At 37.9% G+C, this 21593-nt stretch overlaps 2 protein-coding genes across 3 annotated transcripts; one reads left to right on the top strand and one right to left on the bottom strand.

Moving 5' to 3' along the window:
• Positions 1 to 4136: 4136 nt before the first annotated feature.
• On the bottom strand, positions 4137 to 10118 carry RB195_008354 (uncharacterized protein; the record flags this gene model as incomplete). Its single annotated transcript, XM_013446143.2, has 20 exons — positions 4137 to 4255; positions 4338 to 4426; positions 5314 to 5418; positions 5480 to 5532; positions 5775 to 5897; positions 5950 to 6054; positions 6108 to 6258; positions 6323 to 6513; positions 6620 to 6710; positions 7055 to 7188; positions 7425 to 7596; positions 7678 to 7862; positions 7920 to 8025; positions 8316 to 8479; positions 9029 to 9103; positions 9159 to 9289; positions 9482 to 9594; positions 9693 to 9785; positions 9845 to 9957; positions 10032 to 10118. The coding sequence occupies 20 exons, from the start codon at positions 10116 to 10118 to the stop codon at positions 4137 to 4139; spliced, it is 2400 nt and encodes a 799-aa protein (XP_013301597.2).
• A 2944-nt stretch (positions 10119 to 13062) lies between these two features.
• On the top strand, positions 13063 to 21442 carry RB195_008353 (uncharacterized protein; the record flags this gene model as incomplete). 2 transcript variants are annotated; one of them, XM_064194797.1, is made up of 15 exons in its annotated part: positions 13063 to 13111; positions 13174 to 13302; positions 15520 to 15672; positions 16197 to 16262; positions 17348 to 17475; positions 17705 to 17776; positions 18533 to 18625; positions 19028 to 19129; positions 19395 to 19526; positions 19592 to 19662; positions 19740 to 19847; positions 19993 to 20108; positions 20164 to 20252; positions 20310 to 20369; positions 21317 to 21442. In XM_064194797.1, the coding sequence occupies 15 exons, from the start codon at positions 13063 to 13065 to the stop codon at positions 21440 to 21442; spliced, it is 1494 nt and encodes a 497-aa protein (XP_064045942.1). The 2 variants fall into 2 exon arrangements, with proteins under 2 accessions (XP_064045942.1, XP_064045943.1); XM_064194798.1 differs by lacking the exon at positions 13063 to 13111 and having other exon boundaries at positions 13266 to 13302.
• Between the last annotated feature and the right edge of the window lie 151 nt (positions 21443 to 21593).

The following is a 21593-nucleotide window of genomic DNA, read 5'->3' as shown; positions in this document are numbered from 1 at the left end:
CTTGGCAACAAACTTGTTGATACACGACCACGACAAGCAACTAAATATTATATTCTGCAATTACGGACTAAAATAGACACTTACATTCAATTATTGCTAACTTTGAGGTAAAACACTATGCCACTATGTTTACGGACATTTCTAGGCGTCTTGCATTTACGAAAGTAATGTTTATCCATTGTAAAATCAATGAACGTAATAGAGTAAAGTACAAAAGTAAATAAAAATTGATGATAAAAAATGATAGAAAAATTAATTTGGTAGTCACTGTAACAATGTAGTACGAGAAAAAAAACCACCCTTCAAAATCTTGGATTCCCCAGCAGATCCACAAAATGCTTACAGGCTTCATCATAGGAGTAGGCGTAGCAGTAATAAGTCGATTAATAGGATATTTATACGGGTTTTAAGGGAACACATGCATCAATAAATAAACAGAGGAGTGCTGATGAGTTCGCAATTGCAGAAAATGTCACTTTTTCTCTCTCTTTCTATCTCTCTCTACCTCTATCTTCTTCCCTCTGAATCATCATCGAAGACAACGTGAAAATCCAAATAATTAGAACAAAGAACCAGAAAGAAGATTAAAGTCAATGAAATTTGAAATCAGTAAGTTATTATAATAGTATTCAGAATGTTATGAATAAATAAAGCATATAAATATATAGTATGAATATTAGCACATGAATTATTAAGTTATTATTTTAGTATATGAAGTATTAACGATATATAACCAATTAGTACTATTTGATGTAAATAACTCAAAAAAAAGTAATTCAAAAAGTTCCTGGGATTGCAGTACAAGAAGAATAAAGTCAAGGAAATTTGAAATCAGCAAGTGTACTTAGAATATTATGAATAAATAAAATATATAAACATATAATATGTACATAATATTATTAGATGAGTTATTAAATTATTATATTAGTGCATGAAAGACATATATGAGGTATTAACTATATATAATCAATTAGTACTATTGTTAATGTAAATAACTCAACGAAAAGTAATTCAAGAAGTTTCTGGGTCCGCTAATGCATCAGTTCACTGGTCCGCAAACGCACAAAATCCCCACCACTAGTGCAAGATAAGTGCAACGGTGAAAGGACATACGTACTACGTAGCGAATCAATAAGTTAGTGTAGCTGTGAATCGTCTTTCAGTTACGAATTTCGGGAACAAATAGAACTTCTAAGAAAATGTGAGGGGGTCTGTAGAGAAGAGGTTGTGTGCACGACTAGACGAGTCATTAACTGAAGGAGTGACGTAGATCAACAAATGAGTTGTGCACTTGCGGACTTCTGAGAAGTGTGGTGGTGATTGTAAATTGTGCTATTCCGTGCCGGAACTAGGAAAACTGCAGACTATCGACTATCGATAGTTCACGCCCGTACTTGACTCGGCTAACATTTAATCTATTCCAAAGGAATGTATGATGTTGATTGAAATGCAGGAAAATATTCACGAAGATATCATAAGAATGAGGAGAAAATAAAAATAAATGGATATAAAATGTACCGAAACACAATCGGCTCCAACAATATGGTCACAGCGCATCGTTCGTATAGAATGGCCGTAACCACAGGTGGAACTGATCGAGCCAGGAACGAAGAAAAAAAAAGAACGAAACACAACAGCGCGAATCGTATACAAGTGCAAAAATGACGATATCCGTTGCCGATGCGTCAGCGTTGCGACAGAAATCGTTCTTACATCAATTTCGTCAGGAACGAATGGCTTGAGAGCGGTCGCAAAATGTTGACAATAAACGCGACAAAATGTAGACAGCATGAAGGCATGAAATTGTCATCTGACATCCGAGTCAATTGAAGGGGGCGAGCGGGAAAAAAAAAGAAGAAAAAAACGAATACAGGTGTCAATGGAACGTCATTTCATAAAGTAGAAATTGCATTTTCAGCATGTTTTCCCAAGTGTTCCAGCGAAAAAAAAGCAACTTATGCGCCTACGTATCCGTAAACGTTTTCCCAAGCTCTTTCAAAGCGAACTAAAAGTAATCTGTGCACAAATACTAAATTATATGAACTTATAGAATACTCGGTGAATAGCACCGTAGTGTTTATAAAAAATTCTATTTCTCTAATAACAGTTTTGATTAATAACTTGTAATTTTTCATTCCACTGTGAGAAAAACGAAAACAAATCAACCTCAAACTGTAGTGGATTCAAACTATGACTCGTTTCTAATTTATTTCACTTTTACATATTCACGTTGCTAATATTTTAAACAAAAAGACTAGGAACATAAGCTGTCCATTCCTTCATCTAAAATTGTTGAAAATTCACGTTGTTAATCTCTAATAAATATTGACAAAATTACAATTAATGACTTGTACCCAACTTTTTGTAGTAAGTAAACAAATGAGTCCCAAACAAATACAACAAACACAAACAATTAGTAATAGGAGTAAACAAATAATAAGTGAACACGAATCTTCAGGGGTTTCCGTTGACGGGTTTCTTAACACGAGACTCCTCCCTAATTACACACATAACGTACAATAAGTAGACATTACTTTTAAAAAAAAATAAAACGAAACAAATTGGTACATCAATACCGACTCGTAGCGCCAGATTCAGAGTTCATACCGTGAAAAACGTGCCGAAGTTCAAATCAAAAATGAAAATAAAAACTGAAGAAACGACGAGGTTGAAATGACAGAGAAATTCTACACCTTTATAGTTCTTAAGCGATGTTTGAAAAAAATCCAATCTTAACGAAAGTCACATCTCTTGAGATTAAAGGAAGAGATTTTACCTACGTCATCAATCTCATAAATCCTATGGGATCTATAAACATGCGCGTCAGAATGCTTTATGGGTTACAGGCTAGACTAGACAAACACATAAGCAAGTCTGTGGATAAAAATTTCCAGCATCTCACACGTCTTCGCTAGTGAAAATCATGGATGAGTAAGATTTCCTCTCAACTAACAGCGGATATAAATCAGAGATTTCGCAAGACGGAAATTCGAGACGGAAACCATACAAAAACCACCAGAAACGCGTTTTCTCAGTTAGTCAACGACAGACTGAAAGAAAAAACTCAAAACTCGGTCACTCCCTCTATTCTTTGCATTCTCATTCCGAAATTCCCGAAAACAAAAGAGAAATCCGAGTGAAAAGACCTAAACTCTTCCGACCAAGAAGAAATAGCGGGATGATTCTTTTAGTTGTCACGTGGACGGGATACCATAAGGATCTTTCATGGAAATCATAAAACATAATAATAAAAAAAAGTGACTGAAAAATGCCTATTCTTTACAAACCGACTTTACCGGACTATATTACATTCCCATTTTTTTCTTATTAAAAAAAGTAAGAATTTTGTAACATTTCATAGTTCATAATATTCGAAGTTCATAATTTTCAAAAAAAAAAAAAAAAACTTCTTAGAAAAAAATTGGAAGTCAAACATCCACTACGAAATGTTTTGTATCATGAGTGTTCTGTAGACAAACAAATCTACGAAAAAAAAAAAGAAATCTCTAGAGTCCTATCGGTACAGAACGCGCCTAAAGCAGACGCAGCGAACAAAAAGGAAATCAAGTCAGATACAGGAATAAAAACATCCACCAAAGAGAAGAAATCTGGAGAAGTTCGGGAAACTCGCTCAATTTATTTGCCTTAGAAGTTCTCCTATCTTAAGTAACTAGTAAGAGATCCCATGATTTCGGGAAAGAATGCTTTTTTGATGTTCGGAAATTGAAACTTTTGAAACGAACTGCGAACATAGGTTAAAATGACATAGTTTTCAAAAAGTACATAACACTAGGACGACATTACATGAATCACCCCTTTTTTTCTACTTAAAACAGTGAAGGAATTCGAAATTGTCAATACACTGCATCCTAGAACGTGCACATGACCAATTCCAAAGATACTTCGACATCAGCATTGATACACGTAACCACAATGATTACAAAAAGAAAAGAATAAGAAATTTCATTTCTTTCCATTACAACATTGTGATGTGACGGCAAAGTGCGGAATTAACCGAACGTCTCAGCATGAATCAAAATCTTCAAAAAAAATTCAGAAAAAAAGTTGAGTTTTAAATCAGAGATCATTGTAAATTACTGGGACAAATCAATCAATAGGCATGCTAGAATATATGGTTAGATAAGAGTAATCTTGTTGTCGGCGATCATAATCGCATTGTCGCTGGCCATTCGTTCGTATCCGGCCTCCAATTCACCATCCGAGAACTGCAAGCTGCCCGCCTGTGACTGCACACCTGAAAAGACTCAGCGGCTCTCATTGTGCTGTTTTCTATGGGTATTCAATCCATTCAGGCGCCCCCATTATTCAATTCTTACCTTCGGTGATCTTCGCCAGATCGATCATATCATCAGTAGTTCCTATTTGATCGAAAGCCTTACGTACATACGACCGGAACTGCTTATACCTGAATTTTTACGGGCTAAGAAAAAAAAAACAACTTGTTAATGTCAATTAGTTAATGTTTCTTAATCTCCTAACTGAATACCGGATTATAAAACATTCTTTCCACAGCGCAGCTGTTACTTCCGATCACTTGTTATTTTGGGACTGTTATAAAACACTGGATTGTTCACAGGATATTTTTGTCCCGTTACTGTTTATACACATCGGGTGGACGACGGCTGATGTTAGGGAATAGGTAAACAAACCCTGTTGAAGTAGCGATTTCACATGTGCAGCTAGTTCCGGTTTCGAATCCCATTGTGAATCACCGGCACATTGTTCACAGTTCAAATAACATTTGTTTTCAATGATAAAACTGGCCAAATAGTTACTCAAGAAACTACAGGACGCCCCTCCTACAAGAAATGAAGCAGCGACGATTGCATTTCTGTTCTGTTTCATCACAAAATCTCATTGCTTCTCCACAATTCAAGTTACATTTGTAAAAATTTATGTAGGGGACTGTTGTTGCTATCCCGAACTTGCTAAGGAGAAACGATGTACCCGATGAGATAAAAGACAGGAAACGATCGATAATTAGGGAAAAAATGTTCAGATCCCTACAGTTTTTGGAGATCCGCCAATACAATCAAACCAAACAACGAAACGAAATTATGCCAGAATAATTCCCAATAGTTGTGACTTTCAACCCATTTAAAAGTTGATGATTCAAAGAAATCCCTACCCAATATGACTATGAGTGAATAGTTAACGACTGCCTATTCGTCAAGTTGTATAGAAAAAATCTGAAGACTTTCTCAAAATATCGCATTCTCTCATTAGCGCTATTTTCGCCTTAAAAATTCATTCCCTCCAACGAAAAAAAGTACGAAAAAAAATATTAAATACCTGTCAACGCTAATACTGGACGGTTCAGCACGAGCTCTTTTCGCCGCTTGTTGAGATGCTGAAGGCGATGATTCACGGCTGTGAATGGTTGCGTCACGAGCTCGCCTAAGCAAACTAGATATGTAACAAAACGCGATGCAAAGATCAAACTACTGCTGCCGCTTACCTACGAGAGCTGCGTGCTGGAGTCGCAATTGTGGAGGTTGTTGTTTGATCCATCTTAAACGAATGAAATCAGTAAAAGTTTGAAACTAGGGAGAATTTTCTTCATGTTCAATTTTTAAGGATGTAAGCAACAGACTATAGTGATAATACACAAGACTGCTACAGATGTAAAAATGATGGTGCAACATAAAACACCTTATACAAATACATGTCCTTCTTTGTACTCACACCGATTATCCCTCCAATCGAGTTTTTACACCTATTTCCAGCTTATTTTCTAGAAAATAAAAACTAACCTCTTCTTCCTCATCAATTTCATCGTCACTTTTGTGATCAACACCTTTCTTCTTAGCATTCTCATACTCCACACGAGCTTTTGGTTTTTCCTTGAAGCAAGCAAAGTGCAGCAGATTGTACGCCTGAAAGAGAGTCGTATAAATTACATTACGGGGAGCTAGCATAGCACCATACCTTTTCGGCGTCGACTTTGTCAACGGTCTTTGAAAATCTGGACTTAGCTATTGAGGTTGCAAGACGAATCAGCGTTTCTAGTTGTCGAGCAGTGATTGGCATAGTCTGAAAAATCGCTGAATATTCTGGACTTTCGACACTCTCACGTCCCAACTCACTCTTTCTCTGTCAGTTTTCGACGTGTCGAACGATCTGATCTCCGAGTAGACATCGGAAATATACTCGGTTGCACTCTCAGTGAGTTTCGGCTTCATAGATCGAGCCAGGTGAATGTACTTCCTCACAAATTCTACCGATAAGACCTTCTGCCTTGAAACACAGGATTTACTTTGAACTTCTACAATTTAATTTGAGGTAAAACAAGAATACTTACGATTCATCAACCCAATCCGAATTCTTCTCATACATTTCGCTACTTTTTTCAGCACCATTCAAGTCAAAGGTGCTCATCGTTTCAACGGCAGCACCCATAGGAAGTACGGTGCCATCCTCCTCTCCGGGAGCACGATAGCAGTGGAGTTTGAGAACATGATTAGCTACTTTACTGTCACGGTCAGGATCGTGCTAAAAGGAAGAAAAAATATGGAATGATAATTATTAAGTCATAGCTGGGATTTTCGAAGCAGTTCTCGGACGCGATTTGGTCAAGTGATATTATTTAGAACCTCACCTCATCTAGCAATACAAAGATGAGGTCGAAACGTGACAGAAGCGAATCCTGCATGTTGATGTTATCCATAGGTGTTTTGAATGGGTCGTACCTAAACGAGACAAAATATGTACAAGTCACGATCCCTTTAATTTGATTCCTTTTGAAACATTTGCAAAAATAACCCTGTTTCATCAGTTCGCAAAGTGAAGCGTAATCTGGTATAAGACGATTTTTTCTTGAACCATATTCTAACACGAACAAGTGCAGTTAATAATTAATCTTTACTCAAATTCCGAAATTTCGTCGTTAACCTTGCGGAGCAGAATCTCGCTAAGGATGAATTCACAGAAGGAATGTGTTAAACTTCTGTTCTAGTAGCATGTTGATCAAAATATCCTCAATATTTTGCAGTATTCTTGGTCATACCAAGCAAAACCAAAAAATCCAACGTACCTTCCATAAACGGGGTTGGCAGCAGCAAGCACAGAACATCGAGCATTCAATTTAGCATGGATTCCTGCCTTAGCGATGGTCACGCGGCCTTGTTCCATGACTTCGTGAATTGCTGTTCGATCGATATCAGACATCTAAAGGTGATATGAAATACGAAATAAAGTATGGAAGACATATTCCCAAATTAGAAATATTTAATAGTTGTGCGCATAATTCTGGCCTTACGAGTCATATAGTCACAGTAAGGTTATCGTTATGCGCGAAATACTTTACGAAGTTTGCTACTCTGAAATCTCCAAGATGGAGAGATCCAGAAAAGTTGGAACTTCGAAGAAAAGACTAAACTCGTCCCAATTGAAAGCTACCATACCTTATCAAACTCATCGATGCATACCACTCCTCGATCTGCAAGCACCATAGCACCAGCCTCAAGTCGCCTCTCTCCAGTGTCGGAATCGGTGGTTACAGCTGCCGTCAGACCAACTCCAGAAGATCCACGACCAGTGGTGGCAATAGCTCTTGGAGCAGTTTGTAGCACATACCTTAAAATGGATTCGTTGCTTTTTTTACATATGAAGAGAAAAAAAAAAAAGAATTCTGCAACTAAAGAATACGCTATTCACCTTAGAAGCTGTGACTTAGCAACAGAGGGATCCCCGATCAACAAGACATTGATGTCTCCACGAAGACGACTTCCGTTGTCAAGGATTTTCTCACATCCTCCGAGAAGCAAACATAAAATAGCCTTCTTCACCTCGTCATGTCCACAAATCGAGGGAGCAAGTGATCGGGCAATGAGTTCGAAAACCTTAGCAATCCACGAAATAGGCAGAATACAACGAAATAAGGAAGTAAGCTAACGTACATCCTTTTTCTTGCTGAGCTTACGAATATTTCTGACGTCTTCAGGATCAAAATCTAGTGTCGATTCTTTAGAAAGGAGCTGGATGTTGTTCGATATAATAATGGATCTAAAAAAAAGTTGCATTAAATGCAGATGAAGTTTTCGACTTGGAATCCTCAACATTCAACAAAATTCAGAATTATTTTCAGATGATATCAGCCGTACAAGAACTTGATACATATTTCAAAACTTAGAATCTACGAGTTCAGGAAAGTTTTGTTTAAACTAAGTTAAGATGACTTTGTACGCACACAAAAGAAGATATGAATGCAGATCCTAACGGGGCATCGTACAGACACTCTCATGTTATTTCTACTCTTCGATAAAGACAAGCAAATCCAAACAGTGAAGACGTACCTGAACGAACCATTTGAGTACCCGTTTTGTTTGTTAGGAAGCACACGGTAAAGTCCAATAATGCGCACACGGTCGCCGGGATTCACGAGATCTGCGAGGTCGTTGTCCGCAATCACGTCCACCGAACGAGGAAGCTGGCCAGCAGGAGCGCACTCGGGCAATTCCTGTACAGAAGCAGACAAAATTCCTCTCTGGCGACGGCGAATTCTCTAGTGAATACTCCTCTTTGCTATTATCATTACAAAACTACGTTCTATGGTTGGCAATCCAATCCTTCCAGAGAGTAGGAAAAAGAACTATCAAGGAAAGTACTAATGTTTAGCCTAAGACATATATGAAACATATTCTTTCGTTTATTCACTTTATTTTTCACCTGAACAAATTCTTTTCCTTCAGTCCCAACAGATATTTGACAACAACTGTCACAAAACCATAGATCCGATAGTCGGAGCCGACTCTCCGACTCCCTTCACTTTTGGACGGTTGGTGAAAGGACCACTGTAATTTTGGATGGTTGGTGAAAGGAACCCTGCAGTTTTGGACGAATCTTCATCACTTAAGCTGCATCCCTTTCACTTGAAAAATATTCGGCTCATCCCTATCGCACCTATGCACAAAACTACCGTGGTTGTACTTGTGTTAAGTTCCATGGGTAGAAATTTTGTGTGATAAGGAATATCCACGTCGTAGAAATAAAGACATGAAACAAATACCTGTATGGAGAAAGACTGATGATCCTTATAAGTGCTCAAGCCGAACTCAGTCTCAAGAGGATTCTTGTTTTCATCCTGGAAATACAAATGACTTCTGTTCTGGTAGAAAAATGTAGGAGAAGAAGGTTACCTCAGTTGGGTAGACGTTGCTGCTTGGAAATGATTCATAAGAGGTTAGGTCAGTATAGCGTTTCTCAAGTGTTTTCTTAGTAGCTGGACAATAATGAACACTTTTTACAACTTTCGGGCGGATGGCAGAACCTGTAAAGAAAAGAAATTGGTCGAAAAAAACGTTAATGAAACACTCCGTTCCAAATGTTCTTGCAACAAAAAATTTAAAGAAAAGATTTCTTCAGTAATAACATAGGTATTTTAGGATATTTCGGGAACGGATATACTCAAGGTACTACTACTCTGTTGCCTGCGTTAGCGATATAAAAAAGACAAACACACATTTGGTCACAATTCCTTCACAACAGACAAGATTTCCAAGGAACGTCGCTTTGAGTGATCTTGGATTAACGTGGCGATCACCAAAACTACCTTCGAAACCGACTTGAACCTCACTGAAACTCATAAAGTTTTATTTTTAAAGTTGCAGCAGCTCAAAAGTGCATTCGGAAATAACAGAACTCATTTGAAGAAGCGCATACTGCAAACCCACTTAGTTTTCACAAAATCTGGACTTGCGCGCTGAATGATCTCCTTAGCAGCTTGTTCCAAGCAAACAATCTCTTCGACGAAATTGTGGACTAACCTAAACGATTAATAGTTATGTTGTTTAAAGAGAAAACATACACGTATATAAAAACCAACCCCAACGCTCGTTCCGCAGATTTCCTACGAACATCATTGAGATTTACAATTAGCCGCGGTGTCCCAGTACTAATCATATCCTCAACCTTTTGCACGTAGATTTTACCCTCAGCCTTTAATCATTTGGATTGGATCATTGCTGATGAAAGAATCAGTTCAGACATAGAAAGATTGAACGATTTCCTACCGAGTCATCGAGGATATGTAGATATTGCTGGATTAATTCGCGACTTCTCGCTTCGTTAGTTCTGTCCACCATAAAATTGCCATCCATTTTCCTGAAAAGAGAAAGGCACCATCTTTCAGTTGTAAAAGGAGTGACTACGGGAAAAAGTGGAATAAAATAATGCTATCAGAGTGATAGAGAATTGAACGGCGACGACGATTTCCCGCATTTATTCAAAATTTCCGTGTTTCGCGCCAAAATCATCGCAACCGGTCGGGGCTGGCGATCAGCGACGGGTCATGGAAGCTGTACAGGAGGATCCTTCGACTTTTTTTTTTCAAAATTTGATGAGGACGAATCTTTACGCGTGAGGTTATGCAGGATTCTGGTTTAATCGACATAGTTCATTAATCCATTTCTTTATTTCTCATTCATATCTTCAAAGCAGAATCAAATTTAAAGGCATCACCCCACGAATCTGAGGTGGTACGGATTTCAGGTGGAGTATTCGTACACGGGATAGTAGATTATGGTGAGGGGAGTGATTCCGTCCATTTCTTCCTAATTGCCGTGAAAAACGGTCCGGAAGATGCGGCGCGTGCACAGGGCTGGCGCGCTCCAATCGATCTCATTGTAGGAAATAGCGTGCCGGAACGCTCGAAGCCGTATCTTCCGGGCCGTTTTTTACGACAATTAGGAAGAAATGAACGGAATCACTCTCCTCTCCATAATCTACTGTGCCGTATACTACGAATACTCCACCTGAAATCCGTACCACCTCAGATTCGTGGGGTGATGTCTTTAACGATGATGATGCGGGTTTCCGATTCGTGATAACAGTGATGACGTTGACTGTGATAGACGTATTTCCACCAAAAAGAAACAAATTCTGATGTTTCAGCCTTGTACTACTTCAAATAATCTATTTTTAAGTACTGTATTACCCTTAAAAATAATGTTAATAATGGAATTAAAGTTGCTGCTTTGGAGTTCTTCTGCCTTTGCTCTCATAGGAACTACTATTACATTCATTACAAAGCGAACAGAAACGAAATTCCAATCACTAATACCATATAAAAACAAGGAGACAATAATAATTTCTTCTTGAATTGTGCTACAATGCCCTTAGTGTGCATTTTAGGATGAAAAGTAAGAAAAACAAAAAACCCGAGCAAACTGCGTACTTATAGAAGGAAGGACTCGTGCACGTGAGTTAGCGTGGGTCACGGTAATAAGGTTTCAAATCCAATAAAACAAAGAGTGGACAGAGTTTAGTGAAATGAACCTAAGAGCAGACAGAAATTGGCGTCTGTCTCCAGCGTATACAATAGAGCAACTCCTGTCACAAACAGGGCGCCTTCTTGCCATAAAGGATAAGGATAAAGTGTCTGGTGTTGATCAATCCGCTTGGGACCACTTCAATCCACCACGTTCACTTCAATTCAGAATCGTTTGAGGTTCACGAACGTGCAACTGGCCTATACAATGATTTGCGGTGGCTAGCCGATGTGTCAAGTCAGTGTTTTTATCCTCCCAAACAAGTCTGGCACCAATTTGTCGACCCCGGAGGGATGAAAGGCTTGGTGAGCACCGGGGCGGATTCGAACCTTCGATCGATCGTGCAGGAAGCGGAACCTCTAGCCGCTACATTACATCCGCCCCTTCTTGCCATATGGATCCGACAAGGAGAGAACATTATGATGACATAAACATTACAAATCATTATGTCCGGAGATAGAATCTGAATGAAATGAAAACAAAATAATAGTAATAAAATAGTAAATAAAAGAATAGACCCGAGAACTGGACTGGATTCTAGCGCGCGACCCAGCGTGATGTGCCTCTGTCTGTACCTCATGAGCCACAGTGCGTGACCCATCGGGGGATCACACAGTCGTCACCATGTTAAAGGAATATACATGGAATTTTGATGACATTTCTGGAGTTTTCCCATTCGAAAGAATGTCAGATGGACTGTGACGTCTATGAGCGCTTGACCGATCAAAGGATTGACCGATTGCACGGAGTTATGATGCAATATTCACCATTTTCAAGGCGAACACAAAAAAAAAATAAACAAACGTAACCTGCACAACACTAGACTGTCGTCTAAGAACTAACCGATGTTCTTCCTGGTTAGGTGATTGCGTACGAAGTGAGTTTAGGTAAGGTCGGGTCAAAACTACATGAATCACGAGTGAAGTTGCGGTGCATTTGCGTACGCGCCCGAAACGACGCGGTGGAAGCAGCAGTTGGAATCGAGTTGGGACCGTCGCAAGCTGCAGCGATGGGTGGTGTCAGCAAGGGTTTCACTGCGCTCCTAGCCGCTACACTCCACCGAAGCGCGTCGAGAGAAGCCGTGGACGCAATTGCGTACGTGTTAATGTCGTTTTGATCCTACTATAGATTTATTGTTAGTGCATGCGGTGCGGTGGTCCCCCGGCGGAAAAGTTTATTGTAGGTCTCTGGGAAGCATAACAGAAAGCAGAATGAGGATCAGGATTCTTTGCCAAAGTCCTGGTTATTCAATGTTCTTTCCAGAAGCCTATCACTTTGGAATTTTCGGGAACTCGCATTTTTGTCCGCATAAGTTTTCTATTCTATTATTCTATTATTTTAGTTTTCTAGTTTTCCATTCGATGAAACCAGTCGGATAAGCACGCTCCAGGGGAAACAAATGAAAATTTTTTCGCCGAACATACAACACGCCACACGGGGGAAATGTTTTTCCACTTGCGTTTTGGGCGTGGTAGTGTTGCTGTAACGAATGACTGGGTCCCGCAACGAAGTGTCGTTACCTCAATAAAAACAATAAAAAAATTTTAAGATTCAAGAAAAATTTCTCACGTCGAATCAAACATATTTCCTAAATATAAATATTATTATAAAAGATATATATTACATTATTATTATGAAGGATTATTATAATATGATGATTATTATAATATTATTATATTAAGAAGGATAGATATATAAATATAAGATATAAATATTAAATTCGACGCGGACTCTGAAGCCGAATGCGACCTTTATCGTGACCGGACCCGCCGAGATGTCCTATAGTGCCCTGTCGCTTATCGATCAGGATCAAATATCGCAGCGTTGGTGTTTCCTGCCGCGCCAGCGGCCGGTTTTCATAAGAAATTGCTCATTTCTGTTAAAGGGGTATGGTATTTATGTGCACAGTTCTTATCGGGGACGTTTTTCGTCCTGTTGCTATCGGGTTCGATATCGAATCACGCATGTCACCTCACTATGAACACCGCCTCTGTGGTTGAGCGGAAAAACGAGGGTGAGTTCATTTTGAGAGGAATTTGATCTCGTAAATATTTTTTTCTCTCGGGAATTTCCCTTATACTTTGAGTCTGTATAATTGACTTGAGAAACTTGTAGAAAATTGTGAGAAATTGCATAATTAGTTTCTTTTTTTTTAAAGTGTAATTCTGGATTTCCCCTTTTGAGTTTTCTGAACATTTTCCTTCCTAGTTTTCTGTTACCGAAATTTGACTATAAATATTTTTTTCTCCGAAATTCCCCTTATACTTTAAATAAGTCTGCATGGGCTCACTAAACGAGAATTACAGGAAATTTTAAAATTTTTCCCTTTTCACTAGGACAATTTCTACTTAGTATACATTAATATAGTTATTAAATCTGCTACGATCGATTGAATACTGTATTATAATGACTAATGGTTACCAACAAAACATTTTCTAGAAGTTTCTTTTCTAGAAATTGACTTGAGAAAATTGTAAAAATAGCGTAATTAATTTCTTTTTTTCAAAGTGTAATTCCGAATTTCCCTCTTGAATTTTTTGAACATTTTCCTTTCTAGTTTTCTGTTACCGCTTTTTTTTTCGAGAAAAAAAGTAAATTCTAGAGCGTTTTTTCCTCCGAAGCCTTCGATTATTTCAATCGATAACGATGTTCTGGAGAAAATTCTCTTCTACCATCGTTTCGTTTTTTTTTTTTTTAAAAAAAAGCTCTACTTCGGTTCTATCAATAATTTTTACAGGAAACGATGTCTAAAAAACATGAGAGAATGAAATTTTTATTTATAATATCGAGGTTTCCGGATGAAATTCGCATAAGGATAGATTCTTCATTCTAAATATTACCGTCTAGTGGTCGGATTTTGTTGAACCTCAATCTAATTCGAATAAGGCCATGAAAAAATATAGTTGCCACTTTAGAAAATAAGTTTTCCCTCTCAAAATCAAATTCCCATCAAAGTCAAATCTCCTCTCAAAGGTTCCCCTTTTGTTCCGCTAATAACTACTCAAATATTTCGTTCAATAATGAAAAGAAAATATTCTCATTTTTTTCAAATGCATAAACGCCATCTTTGTTCTTATGATAGGAGGAGAAAATTCTAAATTACAAAAATAGTTCGAAAAAAACATAATTCTTGCCCCCGTGATTGTTCCTTCCCCTAATTTATGTCTTTTATGTACATAATTGTTCACAAAGTACATGCAACTGTGATTCTTGCTGATAAATATTGGGAAAAAACATGTAGTGAGCAAAAATTGCTTATCAATTGCCGATTAAACGTTTAGGTGCAGATAAAAAGTTTACTGAACAAATTTCCGAAGAAAAACAACAATCTCTAGGCTTGAGAACATAACAGGGATTAAATATGTTGTCCAGAAATATTCGTCATGCTAAGAAACTCACCTTTTACACCAAGTTTGTGTAAAAAAAAAGGAACAACAGAATTTTTTTTTTGGAAAAAAAAAGAAAAAAGAGCAGCAGATAGACCAAAATAAAATAATAATGATACTAGAGCAATAATAAAATAATGAAAGCAGTAAAAAAAATCCGCAAACAATGATTTCTTATGAATATGAACAGAAAAAATCACTTTTTAATGAATTTGAAAATGGAGCAGGAACTCATGCGGGACTTCAAATTGCTCTTCGTATGCTTTCCTAGCCGAAATTTGTTTAGAGGAAAAAAGCCAGATGTCCAGAATTCATAAGAAAATTGTTTAGAGGAAAAAAAACCGGAAAAAAATTAATAATTTTTTAAAAAATAATGTTACATTAACTTGTAACGCATGTACGTACAAATTAACAAAATATATAGATTGCCTGGAAAACGTAGAGCAAAATTTCTTTATATGAAATTTTCAAGATTTTAAATGATATTGCATTCACCTGGAAACAGACGACTATTGTATTGGTCCTGGGACGAATTAGAGAGATTTTTTTGTCACTATTAATTAATGTCAATGTCAATGTTATTATTTTTTTACAATTCTCAGCTCTTTCCAACCAATTTCCATTTTCATCACATCTTTAAAAGAAATTTTGCTAGGATTTTCTTCAATGGTTGGACGTGGATTATCCTATCAATATTAATTGCTCCATTTCTTCTTTCATTGCTCCTTCTCTACTTTTTTCTTTACTTTTTCCTTCTTTTCTCTTATTCTTATTTTTGTTAGTTTATTTTATTCTTATTATTACCATATTCTATTCTTTTTTCACTCTTTATTCGTCTCGCTCAGATCACAGATGCCTCGTGTGTGGAGCGCAAGCTACCGGCTTCCACTTCGATGCTCAGTCATGCTCGGCTTGTGCGGCTTTTTTCAGGAGGACGGTCTCGTTAAATAAGAAATTCGTCTGTATAGCAAATCGATCCGATTGTCATGTTCATTACAGTAAGTTTTTTAGTGGTAAAAAATACCGTAATTAATACAGTAGTTTGTCTTAGTGAGCAGCTGGAAAGGTGGAGTAAGAATAAATCGAAGAGTTTTCCGCGATTTTCCTCGTATTCTGATTAAAATTTTATATATTACTCTTCTTTTCCTGTCTTCAGTCCTTTATTAATATTCATATTTATATTTTTATTTATTACTTTTATTATCATTATTATTATTTTCATTTATTTATTATTTTTATTATTATTTTATTTCGATTTCCCTACAGTTTTTGACTCTTCACACTTTGACCTTATATTTATATATTTATTTCTATATATATAATATATTTTTAAAGAGATGTCCTTTATCATCAGATATAACTTCAGGCAATAAAAAAACCGAAGTTATTTTCTTGACAGCCTTATGGTCTTTGGACTTGAATTTATGATTTAAGAAGTATAAACTCAAAGTATGAGCACAGTATGTAGTAAACTACTATATAGTAGAATATAGTAATGTATATATGTAGCTAATGTATTTAGGTATGCATCAAATTTGTCGTTTTTGCCGATTCGAGAAATGTCTGAAGGCAGGGATGAAACGTGCAGGTACGTAACGTATGTACGTTTATTGCTCTGTTGTCTTAAATCATCATCAATAAGAAATTTGCACATTGATATTAAACTTTTTTCTCGTTATTTGAAACTAGTCGACTTAAATCCAGAGAAAAACGATTATAAAAGCACCGGGACTGGATTTAAAACCTCAAACATAATGACGTTACGTATAGGAGAAAGGCTTTAAAAATAGATATACGAGGTTTTATATTCATATTCATAGAAATATGCAACATTTTCCGTAATTCCTACTTTTCTACTTATTTATATATTATACCATTTCAATTTCTACTTATTGCTATGTTTATTTATTCTTGGAGTGGCTCCGGTCGCTTACCTCATAATTGGATCATTCCTCTTTTTTTGAATCTTTATCCAACTTTTTTTGAAGTTGATCTACTGGACTATTAACAATTTGTGGACTTCAAGGCATCACCCCACGAATCTGAGGTGGTACGGATTTCAGGTGGAGTATTCGTATACGGGATGGGAGACTATGGGGAGGGAAGGGTGATTCCGTTCATTTCTTCCTAATTGCCGTAAAAAACGGCCCGGAAGATACTGCTTCAGGCGTTTTGGCGCACTATTTTCCACAGGGAGTTCGACTGGAGCGCGCCAGTCTTGTGCGGCGCCGCATCTTCCGGGCCGTTTTTTACGGCAATTAGGAAGAAACGTACGGAATTAACCCCCTCTCCGTAGTCTCCCATCCCGTATACGAATACTCCACCTGAAATCTGCACCACCTCAGATTCGTGGGGTGATGCCTTTTAACGCATTAACGTCTAATGGTGGTCCTAAAGAGAAATTATTGAGTAACACAAGCACCTATTAAACCTAACATTATTGATTTGATTTTGTATATTTCGTATCTTTTTACTGACTTCGTTTTCCTCTGGATTTCTCATTATCGATGCGAGGGACCATGAATATTTAAATAATTTTTTTATTGTGAGAGGCTCTTAATTACGATAATACTCCCTAGACTGCTGCAGAACTTAAAATAAATTGAATAAACAAATTGCAGTTAAAATTAAACCTGAAATAAATGTATCGAATCGTTTGAAATTGAATTCCAGGAGTTCAACCCCGAAAAGCAAATCAACATCAGAGAAGGACATTCTGCACAAAATCTGGATTGAAACGGAATAAAAGATTTGCTGTGGTGGCGCCGATGTCCAGAGAAGAAGTGCAACAAGTTGAAGAGGTAATCCAGGAGTTTTCCCGAAAAGAAAGCATTCCTCGGGGATGGAACGTTCTCAAAAAGTTTGTGAAGGTACTTAATCCCATTCCAAGAATCCATGTTTCGCTTTTGAAGTGCGGAGTTACGATTCTGTAATTTTACAGTATAGTACAATAATGATCAAATAAGGTTGAGCATGTTCATGACAGCTTATTGATCGTATCAAAGAGATCAAGAATCCGTCGCTGTTTAGGTGACGGAACATCCACAAACATCCACGGATAGCAGCTCAGCCGATTGCACTCCGATAGGGTCGCCAATTGAGGTATGAGATTTTCAAAGAAATTTTGAAACTCTCTTGTGTAAAAAATGGTCATTGATCGTAAACGGTTCTTGGAGTTAGGAGGTTTCTCTTACTGTAGGAAATCCCTTCAATTTTGTAATTTTTGCTTTGTACCGAACTTATCTCCAATTCATTTTACTGGTAATTGCCCAGATGCGAATTCTAGAAATACAGCACGTGATGGATTTTTTTTTTCTGCTTGTCCTCTTTTAAGTCAGTACGTAACGTTGGGCAGAGGAGATACATGTACTTAACTCTGTGAGGGCGGGTGTAGCGTAGTCGGTTACAGGTCCCGCTTCCTGCACGATCGATCGGAGGTTCGAATCCGCCCTAGTGCTCACCAAGCCTTTCATCCCTCCGGGGTCGATAAATTGGTACCACACTTTTCTGGGAGGATAAAAACACTGACTTGACACATCGGCTAGCCACCGCAAGTCATTGTGTAGGCCAGTTGCACGTTCGTGAACCTCAAACGATTCTGAATTGAAGTGAACGTGGGCGGGGAGCAGGTCCCAAGCGGATCGACTAACGCCAGACACTTTATCCTTTATTCTTCAACGCTGTGAACAGCTCTAATGCCGCATTGCTACTTACTTACTACTTACTCCACTTACTTGACGCTCGCCATCGCTTCAGTGAAGTATAGCCCCAGCCGGATGCAAGAAAATATCAATATTATTAGTTTCACGCGCCACTTTTCTCTCTTTTTGCTGTATTTCTTTTTTTTTTGTTGTTCAGAAACCGAAGCCGATCTATCATAACCACAACAGTCCTGCGATCAGCATAGCATCACCACCTGCATTCGTGATGAAACAGGAGCAAAGTGAAGATGTGAGTCCGGATTTCTCTGGATAGTCCACATGAAATTTTTTCTTTTTAGGAATTTAGAAATTGAAAAAGAGGAGAGGCAATTTTATGCACATATATTGAGGAGTTTCCCCTAAGAGCAGCTCTAAGGCAGTTCCAAATAAACATAGAAGAAGTACATTTTTCTTCAATTTTACGACCATATCTTCGAAAATTGTCCTAGATACTATCCTTCTTTCACAAAAAAAAGATAATTTTTATTAATCTAACATAAACCAGGTAGAAAAAAACAATTCAAAGCATAAGGAAAAAAGAGAAAGAAAAACATAAGGAATAAAATAAGTGCAAAAATACTTTAAAGATGTAAAAATAAGCTTTAAAAAAATTAATTAATTGAATAACGAGTAGAAATTTGTGATATGTTAGGTTCTTACTTGGCTTGTACGAGAAGAAATGAAGCTGGGTGAAAGGAGGCGAATTCTGTTCTGCGAGAGACCAGTGGACAATCTGTTGGGACAAACTTCTTGCGTAAGTTCAGGTGTTTTTTGTGCATTTTTGCGTAATATTGGGGTAGAGAAAGAATTGCTCTACTTATTGATACAAAACTAGATATTATCCCTTATCTCAGAGAACATTTTATTTGCAAAATTTCGAGAAATTCACCCAAAATCGAGGTCCCGTACGTAATTGCGGAGCGTTGCGATTACCGTGCACTCGTTTTTCTACTTGCCTGAGATTATTTGTAGTTAATATTATAATACAATGAATATTTCGTCATATATGATTATTTCAGCCATATACTCGTGAGGATATCCGTCCATTATCGTTTCGGTCCTTCCGCAAGAGTATCCGCACCCATATACTGCTCATCTACGAATGGCTTCAAGCATGGCCAGACTATCAAACGCTTGGAAACAATGACAAGGTGAACAATTATGGATAATATTGGGATCAAAGATCAGCTGAAGCCACGCGCGCCCTTCGATTTAGGTGTCGTTCCTTCGAAAATGCGTTTTGTTCCACACAATACTCGATCCGGTGTATATTTCGATAAAAATAGGGTCTTTTTCTCTTTTTTTTGGCTTTTTACAATTCTTCTTTCTTTCTTTTCCTTGCTTTTATTTTACAGTACCTTCAGGTATCCAGATAAATTTGTAATGCAAAACGGTGGCTACGTTTCCTGCGTTGAAGGTTGTGAAGACGGTTGGCAAGGCGAGAAAGAAATTTCTATGGATGTTAAAAAATCGTAGGTTGAAACACTTCCGCTATCTCTGATTGGTCGCAGAGCAATGATCACGCCCCCACGTTCAATCCTATGATTGGCGGACATTGGCGTGCTTAGCAATAAATCAAAGGAAATTGTCCATGCTTAGCTTGAATTTTTTTTCAAGGATTTATCTACCGCTGCTGAAAAAAATAATGTCAGAGATCATACCACCGATGCTAAATCTGGATCTATCGTTTGAGGAGTTTGTGGCGTTAAAAGCGTTCGTTAGTTGGCAAGGAGGTCAAGTTTTTCTTATCCTTACGCTACCTCTTGGGAAAATAACATACTCTTCCAGCAATTTCCAATGTTTCCATGGATGGTCGCGATGCGATGCGGCGACAAATCGATGCTATATCAAAATCGTTACATTCCCATTATGAAAGGGTAACTTTCAACAGTCAAGCTTTCTGGATTAATGGGTTCAAACGGGGATTTTTTCAGAACAATATTTGTCCTGCAGAACGAATGGGTTCGATTATTCTACTGCTCAGCTCTATTTTTGTAAGTTCCATCCGTTCCCTGTTCTTTTTTTTTGCATCGATTTTCTGTCAACAGGTCCATAATTTCCTGAATTTCTCGAACTCTTGTCAAAACTACCGAAAAGTGCCCATTCTCTGGCGTACTTAAAGGCATCAATCACCCCACGAATCTGAGGTGGTGCGGATTTCCGGTGGAGTGTTCGTGTACGGGATCGTAGATTATGAAAAGGGGGTGATCGCGTCCATTTTTCCTAATTCCCGTGAAAAACGGCCCGGAAGATGCGGCTTCGAGCGTTCCGGCGCGCTATTTTCTACGCGAGTTCGATTGGAGCGCGCCAGCGCGTCTTGTGCACTCGCCGCATTTTCTGGACCGTTTTTTACGGCAATTAGGAAGTTATGGACGGAATTGCCCTCCTCTCCACAATCTACGACACCGTATAGGAACTCTCCACCTGAAATCCGTACCACCTCATATTCGTGGAGTGATCCCTTTAAAAAAACTTATGGCATGACGAATACGTAGTTTTTCACGGATATGATCGAGTATTAACCAAAAGTCACTAAAACGACTGTTTCTGTGTGAGACCAACAGAAAAGCAGGAGGAATATGTTGGATGTGACTGTCTGGGTTTCTCTGTTGGGTTTTCTTTTTTCAATTCTATTGAAAGATTTTTCTCGAAAACAGATCCAATGCAGTGGCCAAAAGAAGACCTGTGGCTAGGTGTAACTGCGTAGGCGTATGTGTATGTCGACGTGGCGCCGTAACGCTCTTATTCATTTCTGTAGTAGGATTGGAGCGAGGGTCCCACCTCGAACACAACCGCTTACGCATTTGCACTAAGCTTCATGTTTTTTTGTCCCGACTTCAGTGTTCTGCATGAAAAAATCCTTAGAAATTTAAATTCGATTCCTACTGCTTCAAGGCATCTCATTTTTCTATAATAAATGTACAAAAAGCTTCTCTTTCAGTCAACCGGTCTGGATTTTGTGGTAAGCCATCGACAAATCGAATTTTTTGATCTATGGCATTTGGATTCGCTGTTACTTCAATTCCTCAATCTGGATTCTATACTTTCTGAGCTGAATAATGCATAAGAATAAAATATTTACGGAAAAAAGATTTAATCGTATCCGGCATTTCGCCGTATATACACTATAGCTGCGTAACGTCTACACTTCACATGTGATCTACTCGGACTGAAGACACAGGTTGGCAAATCACAATAAAAGGGAAAAATAATACCAG

This window comes from Necator americanus, chromosome III, assembly GCF_031761385.1.
Source record: "Necator americanus strain Aroian chromosome III, whole genome shotgun sequence".
In the NCBI taxonomy this organism is placed as follows: Eukaryota; Metazoa; Nematoda; class Chromadorea; order Rhabditida; family Ancylostomatidae; genus Necator; species Necator americanus.
The sequence above is the reverse complement of the archived record's forward strand: the minus strand, read 5'-3'. Positions and strand labels throughout refer to the sequence as shown.